General features: G+C 46.5%; 2 protein-coding genes across 2 annotated transcripts in view; both read left to right on the plus strand.

The window, feature by feature from the left end:
* Nmnat1 (nicotinamide nucleotide adenylyltransferase 1) overlaps positions 1 to 2651 on the plus strand; it is a 29616-nt gene extending 26965 nt beyond the window's left edge. The window contains exons 5-6 of the mRNA XM_070037314.1: positions 765 to 907; positions 1443 to 2651. Coding sequence (XP_069893415.1) covers positions 765 to 907; positions 1443 to 1843 — 544 coding nt within the window. The 3' untranslated portion in view covers positions 1844 to 2651. The remainder of the gene's footprint in view (positions 1 to 764; positions 908 to 1442) is intronic.
* Positions 2652 to 11647: 8996 nt separating this feature from the next.
* Positions 11648 to 17552, plus strand: Rbp7 (retinol binding protein 7). Its single transcript, XM_070037318.1, has 4 exons — positions 11648 to 11754; positions 15462 to 15640; positions 16565 to 16666; positions 17334 to 17552. Exons 1-4 carry the CDS (start codon positions 11682 to 11684, stop codon positions 17382 to 17384), a joined length of 405 nt encoding a protein of 134 aa, XP_069893419.1. The 5' UTR covers positions 11648 to 11681; the 3' UTR covers positions 17385 to 17552.
* Positions 17553 to 19014: the final 1462 nt, after the last annotated feature.

Here is a 19014-nt window from a genome sequence, read left to right on the forward strand (position 1 = left end):
AATTGGGCAACTCCTCTCAATGGGGATCAGCAGTTCTAGAAAGGTGGCAACAACATCACTGCAACAGTCAAGATATGGGCTCTATTAAATTATTATTATTATTTGTTGATGGTGGTGGTGGTGGAGGTCGTGGGGTTTGAACTCTGGGTCTAGGCACTGTGCCTGAGCTCTTGAGCTCAAGGTGAGCACTTTACCACTTGAACCACAGTGCCACTTCTGGCTTTCTGGTTTATTGGAGATAAGTCTCACGGACTTTCCTGCCTAGACTGGCTTTGAGCCCTGATCCTCAGATTGTAGCTTCCTGAGTAGCTAGGATTACAGGCGTGAGCCACCAGTGCCTGGCTTCAATTAAATTATTATTAAATGCCTCCTGCATTCCAGGGACTCTGCTAGAGCAACTCTAAACCATCCCTCCCAATCCCCCCCCACATTTGTGGCTCTAATACTAGAAATGATGCAAGAGGTTGAGAAGATTCAATCAAACAACCTGTCAAGGATTTAGTGTGGGACATGACGCATGATAGACTGTTCATGTTAACACTCATTATTTTGAGGCACACATACCTTAGACTAATGACAGCCACCAAATGTGCTGCAGGGTTTTTCCTAGTAGTAGCCATCCTGGCTGGTGGTGGGACATTTTTAGTATCATCCTGCCTTTTCATTGGGTCAGGCCCTTGTTGGGCATGTTCGGGGGGAATAGTACAGTACTTGGGTAGAGCAAGTGAGAAAGAGGAATTGGCTGTTGTTTTGTGGTTTTGTAGACATCATCAGGAGAAGCTGGAGACCAGCAATTGTGATCACCAACAGAATTCACCTGTGCTAGAAAGGTCTGGGCGGAAGAGGAAGTGGACAGAACAAAGGCAGAATTCTAATCAAAAGAAATCCCTAGAGCCTACACCAAAAGGTTTGTATGTTCCACCAGGACTCATGGACTAGAAATTGCCCAGATTCAAAAACTGAGCATCCTGCTTAGTTATTTTGATTTCACAATGCATACCTGGGAAGTGGCGCTGTAGCTCAAGTGATAGAGCACTCGCCTTGAGTTGAAGAGCTGAGGGACAACGCCCAGGCCCAGAGTTCAAGCCCCACGACTGACAAAAAAAAAAAAAAACTATATAGAGCACAATGCATACAGGCCCAGAGTTCAAGCCCCACGACTGACAAAAAAAAAAAAAAAAAAAAAAAAAGCTATATAGAGCACAATGCATACCTGGAATGGGGCCTGGAAAATGCCTTGTGCTGGTTTTATGTAAGAAGAAAGGGAGAATGAAAGGCATAACATAGTCACTTCTCTCCTGTAGTGGCCTTTAGTTTGAAGTATCCTGGAGAATTAAACCCTCCTTTCCAACACATACACGCATACACACACACTCACATGCTCATTTAAACACAGATGGTTACTAGAAAAGCAAACCTTGAAGCTTGTTTGATTGTCCCAGGTGTGCCAAAGGTGAAGTTGCTATGTGGGGCAGATTTACTGGAATCCTTTGGTGTGCCCAATTTGTGGAAGAGTGAAGACATCACACAAATCGTGGCGGACTATGGCCTCATATGTATCACTCGGGCTGGGAGTGATGCTCAGAAATTCATCTATGAGTCAGATGTGTTGTGGAAACACCAAAGGAACATCTTCCTGGTAAACGAGTGGATCACCAATGACATCTCATCCACGAAGATCCGGAGAGCCCTCCGAAGGGGCCAGAGCATTCGCTACTTGGTCCCAGATCTTGTTCAAGAGTACATTGAAAAGCATAATTTGTATAGCTCTGAGAGTGAGGACAGAAATGCGGGGATTGTCTTGGCCCCTTTGCAGAGAAACACTGCAGAAGCCAAGCCATAGCCATCCTGCGACAGGAAGGTTTGGACTGCTCTCTCAGAAGTTTGAAACTATCTGGTGGAGTCACTAAGGGAAGGAAAGTGATCCTGTTTCATTATCTAAAGCTTTGAAGTGTGATAAACATCAGTAGGCAATTAAATGAGATTTGGCTTTTTTCTGAACCAAGTTGCTAAAATGATTGGTTTTATTAAGTCTTTTTTTTTCCCCTCAAAGAATGTACAAATTACCGGGCATTCATGGCCTATAATCTTAGCTGTGCAGGAGGCTGAGATCTGAGGACTGAAGTCAAAGGCAGCCTGGGCAAGAAAAGTTGGTAAGACTCTTAACTTCAGTTATTCACTAAACAGCCAGAAGTGGAGCTGTGGCTCAAGTAGTAGAGCACCAGCTTTGAGTGGAGGAAGCCAAGCAAGAATGTGAGGCCCTGAGTTCAAGTCCTAGTACTGGCACACACAAACAAAAAGACTTATTGATCCCTTTGTTTTTTAAATAAGAGATTAGAAGCTCATTAAAAAGAATAAATCTTACTAGAAACTAATCTTACTTGATAAAGAATATGATGGCTCCACTACACAAGACTGCAAGGTATGAACTAAGTATAACTTTAGCCAGGCTCAGCAACACCTGCCTATCATCCCAGCTACTCTGAATGCTCAGTGAAGGGTCATAAGCTCAGGAACTGGAGACCAGCCTGCATAGCACACTGAACCCCCATATCAAAACCAAACAAACAGAACGATGAAAGGGGTGACATCAAGCAAGGTGCATTGTACTTATAACTGTTTTGTTGAAAGATAACCCTTTATATAGCTACTTAAAGATAATAAAAAATATAATTAGAAAAACCCCAGAATTCAAACTTTTGTTATGAAGTACAATGAGATTATATACAGGCCTAAAACTGTGCCATCTTCACCCAGGATGCACAAAAAAATTATTGAAAAAATAATCTTAAGCCAGGCACTGGTGGCTCATGCCTGTAATCCCGGCTACTCAGGAGGCTCAGATCTGAGGCTTGTGGTTTGCAAGGCATTCACTCTACCGCTGAGCCACCTTCCCAGCCCCTGAGGCTTGTGGTTTGAAGCCAGCCTGGGAAGGAAAGTCTGTGAGACTCTTTCTCCAATTAACCACCAAAAGGCAAAAAGTAGAACTGTGGTAGAACATTAGCTTTAAGTGATAAAGCTCACGGACCACACCCAAGCCCTGAGTTCAAGGTCTTGAATACTTTTCCTGAGTTTTTTTGTTCAGAGTGAAGGAAGCTTCTTCTTCTTCCTCTTCCTCCTCCTCTTCTTCTTCTTCGTCGGTTGTGGGGCTTGAACTCTGGGCCTGGGTGCTGTGCCTGAGCTCTTCAGCTCAAGGTCAGTGCTCTACCACTTGAGCCACAGCGCCACTTCCAGTTTTCTGGTGGTTGATTGGAGAGAACCTCACAGACTTTCTTGCTTGGGCTGGCTTTGAACCGTGATCCTCAGATCTCAGCCTCCTGAGTAGCTAGGATTACAAGCGTGAGCCACCAGTGTCTGGCTAGGAAGCGTCTTTCTAGACTTGGATTTCTAGGGCTGTGCCAATCCTGTAAAATCATGATGATCTCTGAGGTCCCTCTCAGATTTAAAATATTATCACCCAGATAGAGAGTTGGCACTTGGAACTAGCTTCTCAACTTCTGAGCCTTCCTGCCTCTTCCCTTCTGCTTGACCCGGAAGTGTTTCTTGGAGCGCCCTTACTATGCAAAGAGCCACCTAAGTGGCAAAGCATGGCCTCTGCCACCAAGCTGCTAACAGTCTAGTGAGAAGAAAATTGCTGGCGATTGAGCATCAATCTGGAACTTTCCAGAACACATAAAATCTTCAGAGAGAGAGAGAGAGAGAATGAGAGAGAGAGAGAGAGAGCGAGAGAGAGAGGCTGGCACATGCGCCCTCTCTCACTCTCTCGCTCTCTCTTTCTCTCTCTTACCCTTCCTGAGCCCTAGAGGATAGGAAACAGGAAAACAGGAAGGACTTCCTTCCAGGAAAGCAGCAGAAAGATCTTATACTAAAAATATTTTATCTGCAATTCAAGGAGGCCTGGTTTTGTTTGTTTTGCTGCTAACTCTCACAACCTTAGATGAGGAGGTGGGAATGACAGCATTGTGCTCTGTGAGGAAAGCATCATCAGGGGAAGCATCTGACTAAGGCAGAGGCTATTCGTGACGTGTACAGCACAGGGAGGCTTGGTGGGGCCGGATAAGCTTTTGGCCTGGCATGTGTTGGGAAAGACCCCATATTCCAATTTGACAAGTCTTCAGAGACAAGCCCTGCTCTTCATGTTGCCTTTCAGTGAACCTCCCACTTCAGGTTCAGATCTGGCTTTCAGCTCCTTCTCAGTCTTGTGGGTCTCGCCATGACTAAGTCACTTAACATGGACCTATTTCCCAGCTAGAGGTAAGACACCCAATGAGGCTTTCAAAACTAAACACTGAAGGCTGGGAAACTGGCTCAGTGGTAGAGTGCTTGCCTTGCAAGCATGAGGCCCTGGGTTCGATTCCTCAGCAGTACATAAGCAGAAAAAGCTGGAAGTGGCACTGTGGCTCAAAGTGGTAGAGCACTAACCTTGAGCTGAAGAGCTGAGGGACAGCACCCAGGCCCAGAGTTCAGGCCCCATGACCAGCAAAAAAACAAACAATCAAAACTAAACACTATGAGAAATGTCAAACATACACAAAATTAACAAACCCCTATGTAACCACCAACACCAGTCAGCATCTTATTAATCTTGTATCCATTCCTTCATCCCTGCCCCACTACACACATCAAGGTGTGTTCTTTTACTGCATTGCTGTTTTGAAGGTGGTTTTTTTGTCTTGTCTTGTTTTATGACAAGGTCTTGTTATTTTTCCCAGGCTGGTCCTGAACTCCTGGGCTCAGAGCTTTGCCTCTCAAGTAGCTAGGTCTATAGATATACATAACCATGTCAGGTTTTGTGCTGGTATCATCTAAAGAAAATCCTGTATGTGTGATTTCATTTATAAATACTTAAGTGCGGAGGAAGTGGCACTGTGGCTCAAGTGGTAGAGTGCTCACCTTCAGCTGCAGAGCTCAGGGACAGCTCACAAGCCCAGAGTTCAAGCCCCACAACTAACCAAAAAAAAAGAAAGAAAGAAAGAAGGAAACATTTTGTTTTTTTGTTTGTTTGTTTGTTTGTTTTGTTTTGTTTTTTGCTTATGTGGTGCTGAGGAATCGAACTCAAGGCCTCATGCATGCAAGGCAAGCACTCTACCACTGAGCCACCTTCCCAGCCCTAGAAGGAAACATTTTGGTCTGGGAAGGTGGCTCAGTAGTGGAGTGTTTGTCTAGCATGCATGAAGCCCTGGGTTCCATGCCTCAGTACCACATAAACAGAAAAAGCCAGTAGTTGTTCTGTGGCTCAAATGGTAGAGTGCTAGCCTTGAGCTGAAGAGCTGAGGGACAGTGCCCAGGCCCAGAGTTCAGGCCCCACAACTGACAAAAAATATTTTTAGGAAGTGGCGCTGTAGCTCAAATGGTAGAGCGCTTGCCTTGAGCTGAAGAGCTGAGGGACAGCGCCCAGGCCCAGAGTTTAGTCCCATGACCGACAAAAAAAGAAAATTAATAAATAAAATGAATAAATACTTAAGAGTGGGGAATGCTTGAGACTTGTCTGTTCATTAAAGCAATAGTACACGCCTATAATCCTAGCTACTCAGGAAGATTGAGAATCACGGTTCAAAGCCAGCCTGGGCAGGAAAACCTGTGAGACTCCTTATTTCCAATTAACCACCAGAAAACCAGAAGTGGACCTATGGCTCAAAGTGGTAGAGTGCTAACCTTGAGGAAGAAGCTCAGAGACAGCACCCAGGCCCTGAGTTCAAGCCCCACAGCCAACAACAACAAAAATAGTACAGAGCCAGGCACTAGTTGCTCATGCCTATAATAGCTCCTCAGACCACTGAGGTTTGAGAATAGCAGTGTAAAGATAGTCTAGGCAGAAAAGTCTGGGAGAGTCCATCTCCAATTAACCAACCAAAAGCTGGAAGTGGAGGTGTGTGTCAAATAGCAGAACATCAGCTGTGAGCGAAACAGCCTCCCCTGCTTCCTTCCCCCTATACACACACACACACACACACACACACACACACACACACACGCAAGGAAAAGGAAAAAAATTATTCAGTCAGCCTCAGGGTCTGAAGAAATGCATATCATGGGAAATCTGAATGTGGAGGTCACATTCAACAGTTTGGCACAGAGATCTTGATGGCCCCAGTGTTTACTTTTTGTTTGTGCTTAGCTCTGATGGGAAACAGTCTTGTCTTTGGTTCTTCAAGGTAGACTTTTGTTTTGTGAAAGTATCTTGTTATGTAGCCTAGGCCAGCTGGCCTCAACCTTCTAAGTGCAGGGATTGCAGGTATGTACCATCATGCCCCTCTGAAAATAGAATATTTAAAGTCCAGGGTTCCTCACAATTAATATAATTTACACCAAAGCAAAAGGCCTGTTTGCAGCCATACTACAGTCACAAAGTAGTATTTTATGTCACTTAGAATACAGCTTGCTTTGAATCCACAGCTAAGTTAAGAACTGAACTATCATTTTGACCTCAAATAGATAAAATGCAGGTCAGATGCCTAAGAAGAAAGAGTATGTGGATTTTATAGGTTTGCTGGGTCAGGATGTTTTTCTACCACAAAGAAAAGAAAACTCCAACAATAAGGACATTTGTTCACAGAAGCACAGATGTAGGGCAGGATTGGGGTTGGTGGGTGGGTGAATCAACAGGTTCATCAAGGTCCCAGGTTCTTTCCCATCCTCTGCTCTGCTAGTTGCCATGTCCTACATCCAGTGCCCTTTCAGGTACAGGGTTGTCACCAGTGTCTTGAAGAAACAGAGCAAGTTGAATGCTTGTTTGTGTATAGAAGTGAAGAAATACTGGGTCTGGGTGGCTCTTTGTTAAAAAATCAAGTATCTTCCCTGTAGCCCTGTGAATACTTCCATCATATCTCCAACTGGCTGATTCCAATCATTAAAAACTGTATTCCTGGGACTGGGAAGGTGATTCAGTGGTAGAGTGCTTGCCTTGCACGTATGAGGCCCTGGGTTCGATTCCTCAGCACCACATACATAGAAAAAGCCAGAAGTGGTGCTGTGGCTCAAGTGGTAAGAGTGCTAGCCTTGAGCTGAAGAGCTGAGGGTGCTGTACCCAGGCCCAGAGTTCAGGCCCCACGACTGACAAAAAAAAATTTTTTTTGTTTTTTTGTTTTTGTTTTTTTGGTTGTGGGGCCTGAACTCTGGGCCTGGGTGCTGTCCCTCAGCTCTTCAGCTCAAGGCAAGCGCTCTACCACTTGAGCCACATGCATGCCAGGTAAGCACTCTACTGCTGAGCTGCCTTCCCAGCCCCAACAGGTGTCTTATATCTTTTGGGGTTTTTGTTGTAGGTGGTGGTGGTCGTGGGCCTGAGCTCTGCACCTGGGCGCTGTTTCTCAGCTCTTCAGCTTAAGGAGAGTGCTCTACCACTTGAGCCAAAGCGCCACTCCAGCTTTTTCTGCTTATGTGGTGCAATCAAACCCAGGGTCTCGTGCATGCAAGGCAAGTACTCTACCACTGAGCCACCTTCCCAGCCCTCTTCTTAAGTCTTGAGAGCTAGTTTTTGGTCTTGTCTATAAAGAAGAACTTGACTTGTAGAGAAGAAAATAACTCCCTATCCACTAGTCAAGTCTGATTTCTGTCCACAATAGGTAGCCTTTGCTCAAACTGGCCCAAAGCCATACTAACCAGCACAAAGGCTACAATTATTGTTAGCTACTTTAGTGACTTCCATTTTGAGTTCAAGTTTTAGAACAATAAGGTTTTAAGGATAGGAAATCTGATTTTTTTCTATGTCCTGTTCCCATGTTCCAGAAATCTGGCCAGAGTTCATACTTCTGTGTTCTTTAAATAATAAGCTATGGAGCCAGGCACCAGTGGCTCAATCCTATGATCCTAGCTCCTCAGGAGGCTGAGATCTGAGGATTACAATTGGAAGCCAGCCTGGAAAGGAAAGTCCATGAGACTCTTATCTCTAATTAACCACCAAAAAGCTGGAATTGGAGCTGTGGCTCAAGAGATGGAGCACCAGCCTTCAGTAACAAAAACTAAGGCTCTGAGTTTGAGCTCCAGTGCCAGCACAAAGACAAAAACAAAAAAAAAACAAGGTATGAGCCGGGCGCTGGTGGCTCACGCCTGTAATCCTAGCTACTCAGGAGGCTGAGATCTGAGGATATTGGTTCAAAACCAGCCCAGGCAGGAAAGACCGTGAGACTCCTATCTCTAATAAACCACTAGAAAACTGCAAGTGGTGCTGTGGCTCAAGTGGTAGAGTGCTCGCCTTGAGCTGAAGAGCTAAAGGACAGGGCCCAGGCTCAGAGTTCAAGCCCCACGACCAAAAAAAAAAAAAAAAAGGTATGAAATAGGGGTGTTATTCAGTAAAGAACCTGCCCAGCGGCTGGGAAGGTGGCTCAGTGGTAGAGCACTTGCCTTGCATGCATGAGGCCCTGGGTTCGATTCCTCAGCACCACATAAGCAAAAAGAAAAAAGCCTGAAGTTGTGCTGTAGCTCAAGTGGTAGAGTGCTAGCCTTGAGCTGAAGATCTGAGGGACAGCGCCCAGGCCCAGAGTTCAGGCCCCACGACCGGACCCAAAAAAAAAAAAAAAGAACCTACCTAACAAGTAGGAGACTCTGTGTTCAAACACCAGAACCACAAAAAACAAAAAGGGAAGGTTGGCAAGCTGTGTCTAAACCAGACATATTCTACCAAAGGAATCAAAATCTTAAGAAAAATGACAGCTCACTGGTGGCTAATCCTAGCTACTCCAGGAGGCTGAGATCTGAGAATCACAGTTCAAAGCCAGCCTCTGAGACTCTTACCTCTGATGAACCACCAGAAAACCAGAAGTGGCACTGTAGTTCAAGTGATAGAGCGCTAATATTGAGCAAAAAGAGCTCACCCACAGCACCCAGGTCCCAAGTTCAAGCCCCATGACTAAAAGAAAAATTTTAAATGACAGCTTATCATGGCAAGGTGCTACCATTCTGGCTTCTCAATAAGAAAAGGCCTTTCTCCTTTGGAAAAGGAGTAGAGAAATACTGGCTCAGCACAGTACTGGGCCTGGCACTGTTAGGATGGAGAAATGCTGTGTTCTGTAGAGCACAGAGGTAGACCTAGGGATGTTGTAATGCTAGGTGGCATGAACAACTTTCTACCATGTGTGAAAAGGCAGTCAGTAAACCAGGAAAAGAGAGAGCTCCGGATTGTGACCACTCTGAAGGATATAAGCAGAGCTGTGATTGGAGAAAAGAGAATAGAAATATAACTGGAAGACTTGAGAGAAGGTCACTTGTCGAGATTTTTTAAGTGATCCAAGCATTCTTCTGTCAAACTTCTAAACTAGCTGGTGGCTCACACTTATAATCCTAGCTTCTCAGAAGGCTGAGATCTGAGGATCAAGATTCAAAGCCAGCTGGGGCAAGAAAGCCTGTGAAACTCTTGTCTCCAATTAACCACCAGAAAACTAGAAGTGGTGTTGTGGCTCAAAGTGATAGTACTAGCCTTGAGCAGTAGAGTTCAGGGACAGCACCCAGACCCTGAGTTCAAGCCCCATGACCAACAACAACAAAAAGATATGAAAGCAACAGACTTCCTGGTGGATTGAATTTGGACACACCTGGAAGGCAAAATCCTGTTTCTTGGCTTGAGCAGCCAGCTGATTAATGTAGATGTTATGGAGATGAAATGAGCTGGAGAATTTTTTTTTCTTTTGCTGGTCCTGGGGCTTGAACTCAGGGCCTAGGTGCTATCCCTGAGCTGTTTTTGTTCAAGGCTAGTGCTCTTTGAACCACAGTGCCACTTCTGGCTTTTTCTTTTTTCTTTCTTTTTTTTTTTTTTTTTTTTACAGTTACAGGACTTGAACTCTGGGCCTGGGTGCTGTCCCTGCACTCTTTAGCTCAAAACTAGTGCTCTACCATTTGAGCTCCAGAGCCACTTCCAGTTTTCTGGTGGTTAATGGAGATAAGAGTCTCACAGACGTTCCTGCCTGGGCTGGCTTTGAACTACAATCCTCAAATCTCAGCCTCCTGTGTAGCTAGGATTATAGGCATGAACCACCAGCACCTGGCTGGTTTTTTTCTGTTGATGTGGTGCTGAAGAATCGAACCCAGGGCCTCATGCGTGTGAGACAAGCAATCTATTACTAAGCCACATTTCCAGTCCTGAGGCTGGAGAATATTATTTGCTAATAGTTTCCATCTTGGATTTGTCAAGTTTTGGATGCCTTTAAGACATCTAAGTGAAGACACCAAGTAGGAAGATAGAAGTGTCCCATGACCCTTGGAGTCAGGACACATGGGTTTGAATCCAGACTTTCCTACTAGTTGTGCAATCTTTGACAAATTACTTAACCTCTTTGTACCTCAACTTTGTCTCTGACAAATGGAGATAAGATAGTCAGTACTGGAGAAGTAGGATTTTTCTGACAAATGGTAAGATACATAGTAAGCACTCAGAAAAAGGTTAGCTAGGGCTGGGAGAGTGGTTCAGTGGTAGAGTGCTTGCCTTGCATCTATGAAGCCCTGGGCTTGATTCCTCAGCACCACATGAGTAGAAAAAGCTGGAAGTGCACTGTGGCTCAAGTGTTAGAGCGCTTTCCTTGAGCTGAAGAGCTGAGGGACAGCACCCAGGCCCAGAGCTCAGGCCCCACAATGAAGGAAGGAAGGAAGGAAGGAAGGAAGGAAGGAAGGAAGGAAGGAAGGAAGGAAGGAAGGAAGGAAGGAAGGAAGGAAGGAAGTTAGCAAAGCAAACACTTGAGTGCCTGCCTAGCAAGTGCAAAGCCTTGAGTTCAAACCCCAATACTGACACAAAAATGTATACTATTAGCCAGGCGCTGGTGACTCATGCCTTAGCTACTCAGGAGACTGAGATCTGAGGATCATGGTTCAAAGCCAGCCTATGCAGGGACATCTGTGAGACTCTTGTCTCCAATTAACCACTCAGAAAATTGCAAGTGGCGCTGTGGCTCAAGTGGTAGAGCGCTTGCCTTGAGCTGAAGAGCTGAGGGACAGCACCCAGGCCCAGAGTTCAAGCCCCATGACAGACAAAAGAAAAAAAAAATTGCTGGACAGCGAGAGTGCTGGTGGCTCATACCTGTAAGCTAAGCTACTTAGGAGGTTGAAATTTGAAGATCATGGTTCAAAGCCAGCCTGAGCAGTAAAGTGTGTAAGACCCATATCTCCAATTAACAAATAAACAATAAAATAAATTAATAAACGAAAATGGGACTTGGAGCTGTGGCTCAAGTGGTAGAGCACCAGCCTTAAGCAAAAATGCTCAGGCCTTGAGTTTAAGCCCTAGGACCAACACACACACACACACACACAAAATATTGTTGGGCAAGAAAAATAATCATCTATTTATTTACATGCCAATTTATTGAGTTAAGAGGTCAAGCATACAGGTATATTGTCGTTTGCAGCTGACATAATATCATGACCTTGAAAGCCATCCATTGGTGGTTATATGTAGGCTGTGTGAAAAGTGTGGCCTGGGAAAAGTGGGGGTCAGGGGAGCTGAGGTTTAGCGGTGTTTAAAGGAAAAGGAGAGGAAGAAGAGCGCCCCAAGGAAAAGCCAGCCGCTTGCCAAGGGCTGGGAGGGAGGGCGGGGCAGGGACAGAGTCAGGAGCACGGGAAAGGAAACTAGCAGGGAGAAGTTCCGACAGGCAGTGTCCAGGACTTCCCCCCCCTTCCCGCCCCCCAGCCCCACCGTGCCCGCCCCCACCTCACTTATAGATGAGCGCAGGCACGGGTGTCCGCCCGTGTCCCCAGCCATGCCCACCGACCTCAGTGGCACCTGGAACCTGCTCAGCAGCGACAACTTTGAGGGCTACATGCTGGCCCTAGGTAGGACAGGAGGGGTCTGGGCCACCAGAGGGAAGTTGGAGAGGGCTCCAGGCCCTGGCTGCAGGCCTTGGGTGCGGAAAGGCAGCCTGGCTTGTTTGTCCCCTGTCCTTCTGTCCAGCCCCCACTTCCCATTCTCATCGGTCAGTCCTTAACCCCTCCCTCCCTCCACCTGTCCATTCCTTTGTCCTGCTAGCTGTCTATCCTGCCTTTCCCTGCCCTCTTCAGCCCCCAAGCCCCCTTCCCCCACCCCCACCCCCATCCCGGAGCCTCTGCCCCCCTTGTCCATCCCCAGTCTGTCTCTCCCTGCCAAAGCTGGCCCCAGGGCTCACTCTAAGCCATCAGGGACAGGGTAGGCCACCTGGGGAGGGGGACACTGGGGGTTGGGGGGGGTGGAGGGCAGAGATCCATCAGGAAAAGCAGGGAGCCAGGGTCATGGTCGCCCCAAACTGGCTTGTTCTGGGAAGTGACTGTCCCAGAGAGGTCAGGACTCACCGCAGGAGTCCGTGGGGTCAGAAATCTTAAGATACCCCTGGCTTCCCTCGCCCAGGAGTGGGGGCCCTGGGCCTTTCCCCTGCCCCCCTCAGGCCGCCCCAAGCCACGCTGCCCCCCTCCCCCCGCAGGCCGCTGTGATGGGGACCCGGGTCAGGCAGATTAGCTTTGTATGCAGCCGTGGGAGTGGGGCTGGGCCGCTGCCTCGGGATGGTGGGGGGCCATGGTGGGGGCCGCTGGAGGCCCTGATCAGTGCCTTCATTTCCCAGAGGGGCGAGGGAATGTGTTTCCTGCCATCCAGGCATGTACTGCCCTTGCCTGTGCTGTGTTGGTTTCCCTTTGAACCTCGTTCTGCTCTGGATTTTAACACCTATTTTGTGGGTGGCACTTTGCCTGGGTGGCACTCACTGTTCCTAGGGGTCTTTGACAAGTGACCGGAGGGGTTGGACCTAGGCTCCTGATCTAGTGACACTGGCCTCAGCTTTCCAACTGGAAATTGAGAGTGAGGGTGTCTGGCATGTTTCTTTAAAAAATAAATAAATAAATATAAATAAATAGGGGAGCTGAGAAGGTGGCTCAGTGGTAAAGTGCTTGCCTTGCATGCATGAGGCCCAGGGTTCGATGCCTCAGCATCACATAAACAGAAAATGCCAGAAATGGCGCTTTAGCTCAAATGGTAGAGCGAGAGCCTTGAGCTGAGGAGCTGAGGGACAGTGCCCAGGCCCAGAGTTCAGGCCTCACCACGGATTTAAAAAAAAAAAAAAAAGGTAGGGGAGGAGGCTGAAGGTGGGGATCTGTGGTAGAGGTTGGGTGAGAACTGGAGGTCAGCCTCAGCACAAGAGAAAAAAAAAAACGCAAAAGAGGATATTTCACGTTTGCTCCTTAATCATTGGAAATGCACAGTTCTGCAGCTGCAGAGTTGTTTCTAAGGACTCTGAGCCTGTGAAGGCTTCTGCCCCCTAATTCCCAAGTGGGGAAAATTTCACCTTCTCTAGTTAAGTCAGACCCTTTTGTCCCATCAACAACATGGCCTAGCTTTTCTGTATATTCTGTTGTGACCCCTGTTTGATACTTTCTTTTTCTTTTTTTTTTGGGGGGGGGGCCGGTCATGGGGCCTGAACTCTGGGCCTGGGCGCTGTCCCTCAGACCTTCAGCTCAAGGCTAGCGCTGAGCCACAGCGCCACTTCCGGCTTTTTTCTTTTTGCTTATGTGGTGCTGAGGAATCGAACCCAGGGCTTCATGCTTGCAAGGCAAGCGCTCTACCACTGAGCCACCTTCCCAGCCCCCTGTTTGATACTTTCTCTGGCCTCAAAATTCGAATTCTCTTGTCTCAGCATCTTGAATGAGGAATTATAGGTATGAGCATTGTGCATGGTAAAGCCATGCAAGATTGAGCCATTGTCTTCTCTCTCACTTCTTGCTCTTACATTTGGTTCTGGTTCCAGAAGATACTAAATCTAAATAACTATTTATTTTATTCTACTTCATATATTCATTAAGGAAAACAAGGCCTATTGTAAAGTAGACTAAAAATAGCTGGGTGAAGCCAGGCACTAGTGGCTCATGACTGTAATCCTAGCTACTCAGGAGGGTGAGATCTAAGGATCACAGTTTGAATTAACTTGGGAAGGAAAGTCCATGAGACTTTTTTGTTGTTGTTGTTGGTCGTGGGGCTTGAACTCTGGGCTTGGGTGCTGTCTGTGCACTCTTCAGCTCAAGGCAAGTGCTCTACTGCTTGAGCCACAGCACCACCTCAGGTTTTCTAGTGGTTTATTGGAGATAAGAGTCTAACAGAGCTTCCTGCCCAGGCTGGCTTTGAACCATGATCCTCAGATCTCAGCCTCCTGAGTAGCTAGGATTATAGGCGTGAGCCACCAGCGCCTGGCTCCAGGAGACTTTTTTTTTTTTTTTGCCAGTCATGGGACCTGAACTCTGTGTCTGGGCGCTGTCCCTCAGCTCTTCAGCTCAAGGCTAGCGCTTTACCACTGGAGCCACAGTGCCACTTCTGGCTTTTTCTGTTTATTTGGTGCTGAGGAATCGAACCCAGGGCCTCATGCATGCAAGGCATGCACTCTACCACTGAGCTACCTTCCCAGCCCTCCAGGAGACTTCTATCTTCAATTAACTACCAGAAAACCAGAAGTGGAGCTGTAGCTCCAAGTGATAGAGTATTAGCTTTGTGAATAAAAGCTCAGGAACAGTGCCTAAGCCTTAAGTCCAAGCCCCACAACTGACAAAAAAAAAAAAAAATGCTGGGTATTAGTGGTTCACATCTATAATCCTAGCTACTTGGGAAGATAAGATCTGAGGATCCTAGTTTGAAGCCAGCTCAGGCAGAAAACTCCATAAGTCTGAAAATGCTGGAAGTAAAGGTGTAGCTCAAGAAGTAGAGTGCCAGCCTTGAATGAAAAAGCACTCAGGCTCTGAGTTCAAACCTCAGTACACACACACACACACACACACACACACACACACACACACACACACACACACACACACACACACACACACACACACACACACACACACACACACACACACACACACACACACACACACACACACACAGCTACCAAATAGGTTAGTGTTAGTGGTATAGCTCAGGGTGGACTGGGATTTCAACCCTCTGATGTTCTCAGCATTGCATGGTTTCTATGAATAACTGTAAAAAAGCTTATTAAAGACTTGTAAATATACTGTAGTATATTCATGAATGTAAGATTGAGCCTTCCTTCCTTCCATCCTGCTCTTTCCCTCCTTCCCTCTTTTTTTTTCTTTCTACCCTTCTTTTCTCTGCTAGGGTTGGAATCCAGGACCCTGCATATGCTAGGTGTTCTGTCACTAGCTACATCCCCAGCCCTCAATGCTTTCTTAACTCAAAATGGAAATATATGGAGAGAAAAGGGCAACGTTAGGCTTGTGGCTGGTTAGGGGGCTCAGCCCTGTCTCCTTGCCTTCCTTGTCTCCTTGTCCGTCTATGGAGGTTTCCAGAACTGCTTCACCATGGCCAGCTTCAAACCCCTTGCCTAAGGCACAGCCAGCCCAATGACTGTTATGAAAGCCACCAGACTTTTTCCTCAGTCTCTGGCTGGACATCTGCTGGACATGGTGCCAATGAAGCTGCAAAAGAAACACTAGCGATCACATGTGAAACTGAGCAGCTCTTGAATTCTCAGCTTTCACATGTCAAGTGATTGGATATTTAACAATTATTCCAGGCATTGACTTTGCTACTCGTAAGATAGCCAAACTGCTGAAGCCACAGAAGGTGATTGAACAAAATGGGGATTCCTTCACCATTCACACATACAGCAACCTCAGGAACTACCTTGTCCAATTCAAAGTTGGAGAGGAATTTGAGGAAGACAACAAAGGCCTGGACAACAGAAAATGCAAGGTAAGGTAAGCTCATGGAGCCAGAGCACCCTTGACTCACACATGAAATCCTAGCTACTCAGGAGGCTGACATCTGAGGATCTTGGTTCGAAGCCAGACTGGGCAGCAAAGTCCATAAGACTCTTACATACAATTAACCACCAGAAAACTGAATGTGGCTCTGTGGCTCAAAGTGACAGAGCACTATCCTTGAGCATTAAAGCTCAGGGACAGCACCCAGGCACTGAGTTCAAGCCCCATGACAGAAAAAAAAAGACAAAAAAGAGAGAAAGAAAGAAATGAAATGAAACGAGGCCCTGGGTTCAATCCGTGCACTACATAAAAGCAAAAATACATATTAAAATAATAACCATAGGCTCCTAATTTTGGGTGGTTAACTTGACATGTATTCTAGTGGGTAATACATTTATTTATTTATATTTTATTTGCCGGTCGTGGGGCTTGAACTCAGGGCCTGGGCGCTGTTCCCGAGCTGCTTTTTTTTGCTCAAAGCTAGTGCTCTTACCACTTGAGCCACAGCGCCACTTCCAACTTTTTTTTTTCTGTTTATGTGGTGCTGAGGAATTGAACCCAGGGCCTTATGCATGCAAGGTAAGCACTCTACCACTGAGCTACCTTCCCAGCTCTGGGTAATATTTTTTGTGTGTACTGGTATTGGGACTTGAACTCGGGGCCAGGGAAATATATCTTAGCTTTTTTACCCAAGGCTTGTGCACCAATACCTGATCTACACCTTCACTTTTGGCTTTTTGGTAGTTCATTGGAGGTAAGAGTCTCCCAGACTTTTTTGCCCATGCTAGCTTTGAATCTTGATTCTCAGATCTGAGCCTTTGGAGTAGCTGGGATAACAGACATGAGCTACCAGTGCCTGGCTTCTAGTGGATAATAGCTGAGGATCCTGTCATTTCTTTCCTCTTTAATACAGAGCTTGGTTACCTGGGACAATGAAAAGCTCACCTGTGTGCAGAAGGGGGAGAAGAAGAACCGAGGCTGGCGCCACTGGATTGAAGGGGATAGACTCCACCTGGTACCTGCCACATTATGCTTTTATTTTGGGAGTGACAACATAATATTAAGAAAAAAAAAAGCTTAGTGCTTATGGCTCATGCCTGTAATCCTAGCTACTCAGGAAGCTGAGATCTGCGGATTGTGGTTCAAAGCCAGCCTCGGCAGAAAAGTCTGTGAGACTCTCCAATTAACCAACAGAAAAGCAGAAGTGGTGCTGTGGCTCAAAGTGGTAGAGTGCTAGCCTTTGAGCAGAAAAAGCTCAGGGACAGCGCCCAGGCTGAGTTCAAGCCCCAAAACCAAGCAAGCAAGCAAGAAAGCAAGCAAGAAAGAAAGGAGGGGAAGGGAGGGGAAGGGAAAGGAAGGGGAGAGAAAGAAAGGGAAGGGGTCAGGTGCCAGTGACTCATACCTGTAATCCTAGCTACTCAGGAGTCTAAAATCTGACGACTGAGGTTCAAAGCCAGCCCAAGAAGAAAAATGGGAGACTCTCATCTCAACCACCAGAAAGCCAGAAGTTGAATGGTGGCTCAAGTGGTAGAGCGCTAGCCTTGAGCTGAAAAGCTGAGGGACAAAGCCCAGGCCCAGAGTTCAGGCCCCACGATTGACAAATAAATAAATAAATAAATTTTAAAAAAGAGTCAAAATAGACCATAAACCAACTTATCCTTCTTGCCTTCTTCCTGTCCCAGGAGATGTTTTGTGAAGGCCAAGTGTGCAAACAGACGTTCCAGAGAGCCTGAGCGCAGCACATTTGTGGGCACAGCTTAATGTCAAATTATATTGCAAAATATACCTGAGTTTGTCTTGGTTTGGTGACGGGGCTTGCAGTTGGAGAGAGGTTATACAGCTTGAACTAGAAGCCATTAACATTGGAAGAAAAATTCTCCTTCAATAAACCTATCCAGGTGACTCTGATCTTTCTCTTTCTAAATTTCTCATGGTGCCTTATCTTATTAAGTATTTGGAAACACAAAATATACAGTGAACAAGGTGGGATTTCTACCTGCCAGGCCGGTGAGGAAGGTGGGGAAAGGAGCAATGTAAGCACTAGTAATGACACCAGCTGTGGAGGGGCAGACCACTTTTGGGGTGAGTACGGTGTCATTGCAGTGTCACAGAGGTCCCTAAGCTAAGACTGAAACCTGAGTGAAGAGATGGTGGAATCAGAAAATGTCTTGAGGCCAGGTGTGGTGGTACACACCTGTAATCCTAGCTACTTAGGAGGCTGAGTTCTGAGGATTACAGTTCAAAGCCATTTGGGACAGGAAAGTTTGTGAGACTCTTATCTCCAATTAATTACCAAAAAAAAGTTGTAAAGAGAGGTGTGTGTGGCTTAAGTGATAGAGCACTAGCTTTGAGCACAAAGAGGCTTAGGTACAGTACCCAGGCCCTGAGTTCAAGCCTCAGGACTGGCAAAAAAGAAATCATCTTGAGCTGGGTGGAGCTGGGTGGATGTAGTGGCTCATCCCTATCATTTTAGCTACTGAGGAGGCTGAGATTTAAGGATGGAGATTTGAAGCCAGCTGAGGCAGAATAATTCAAGGGACTCATCTCTAACCAGCAAAAAGCTAGAAGTGGTTCACGTGGTAGAATACCAGCCTTGCACAAAAAAGCTGAAGGACAGCACTTGAGTCAAGTCCTACTATCAGTACCTCTCCCCCCAACCCCCTTTTTTTTTTTTTTTGGTCTGGTTGTGGGGCGGCCTGAACTCTGGGCCTGGGCGCTGTCCCTCAGCTCTTCAGCTCAAGGCTAGTGCTCTACCATTTGAGCCACAGCACCACTTCCGGCTTTTTTCTTTTTGCTTATGTGGTGCTGAGGAATCCAACCCAGGGCCTCATGCATGCAAGGCAAGCACTCTACCACTGAGCCACCTTCCCAGCCCTCCCCCATTTTTTTTAAAGGCCCAAGCCTTCATCCTGGGTTTGAAGATGCTTGACATCTTTTTTGTTTCCTATGCTGAGGATCAAACTCACCATTCCACTTACAGTGGAAAGAACAGAGTAAAAGGGCTCAAGTGCCTGAGGCCTATTTATCCCTGCAATAGCCAATACTCTGTGTGTGTGTGTGTGTGTGTGTGTGTGTGTGTGTGTGTGTGTGTGTGTGTGTGTGTGTGTGTGTGTGTGTTTACTGGTCTGGGACTTGAATCCAGGGCCTGGGTGCTATCCTTTAGCTTTGCTCAAGCTACAGTTTTACTTCTGGCTTTTTTGGTGATTACTTGGAGATAAGAGTCTCAAGTGTTAGGAAAATGGAGGAGAAAGAACAGGCCAGTTTCGATCTCAACAGGTGAGAACTGGTTATTACAGCAGGGAAGGGCAAGCAACCTCCCCACAGGAATGGAGGTTGTGCAAGGAGGTGGGGTTGGAGTTAGAC

This window comes from Dipodomys merriami, unplaced genomic scaffold, assembly GCF_024711535.1.
Source record: "Dipodomys merriami isolate MVZ:Mamm:240054 unplaced genomic scaffold, mDipMer1.0.p SCAF_28, whole genome shotgun sequence".
In the NCBI taxonomy this organism is placed as follows: domain Eukaryota; kingdom Metazoa; phylum Chordata; class Mammalia; order Rodentia; family Heteromyidae; genus Dipodomys; species Dipodomys merriami.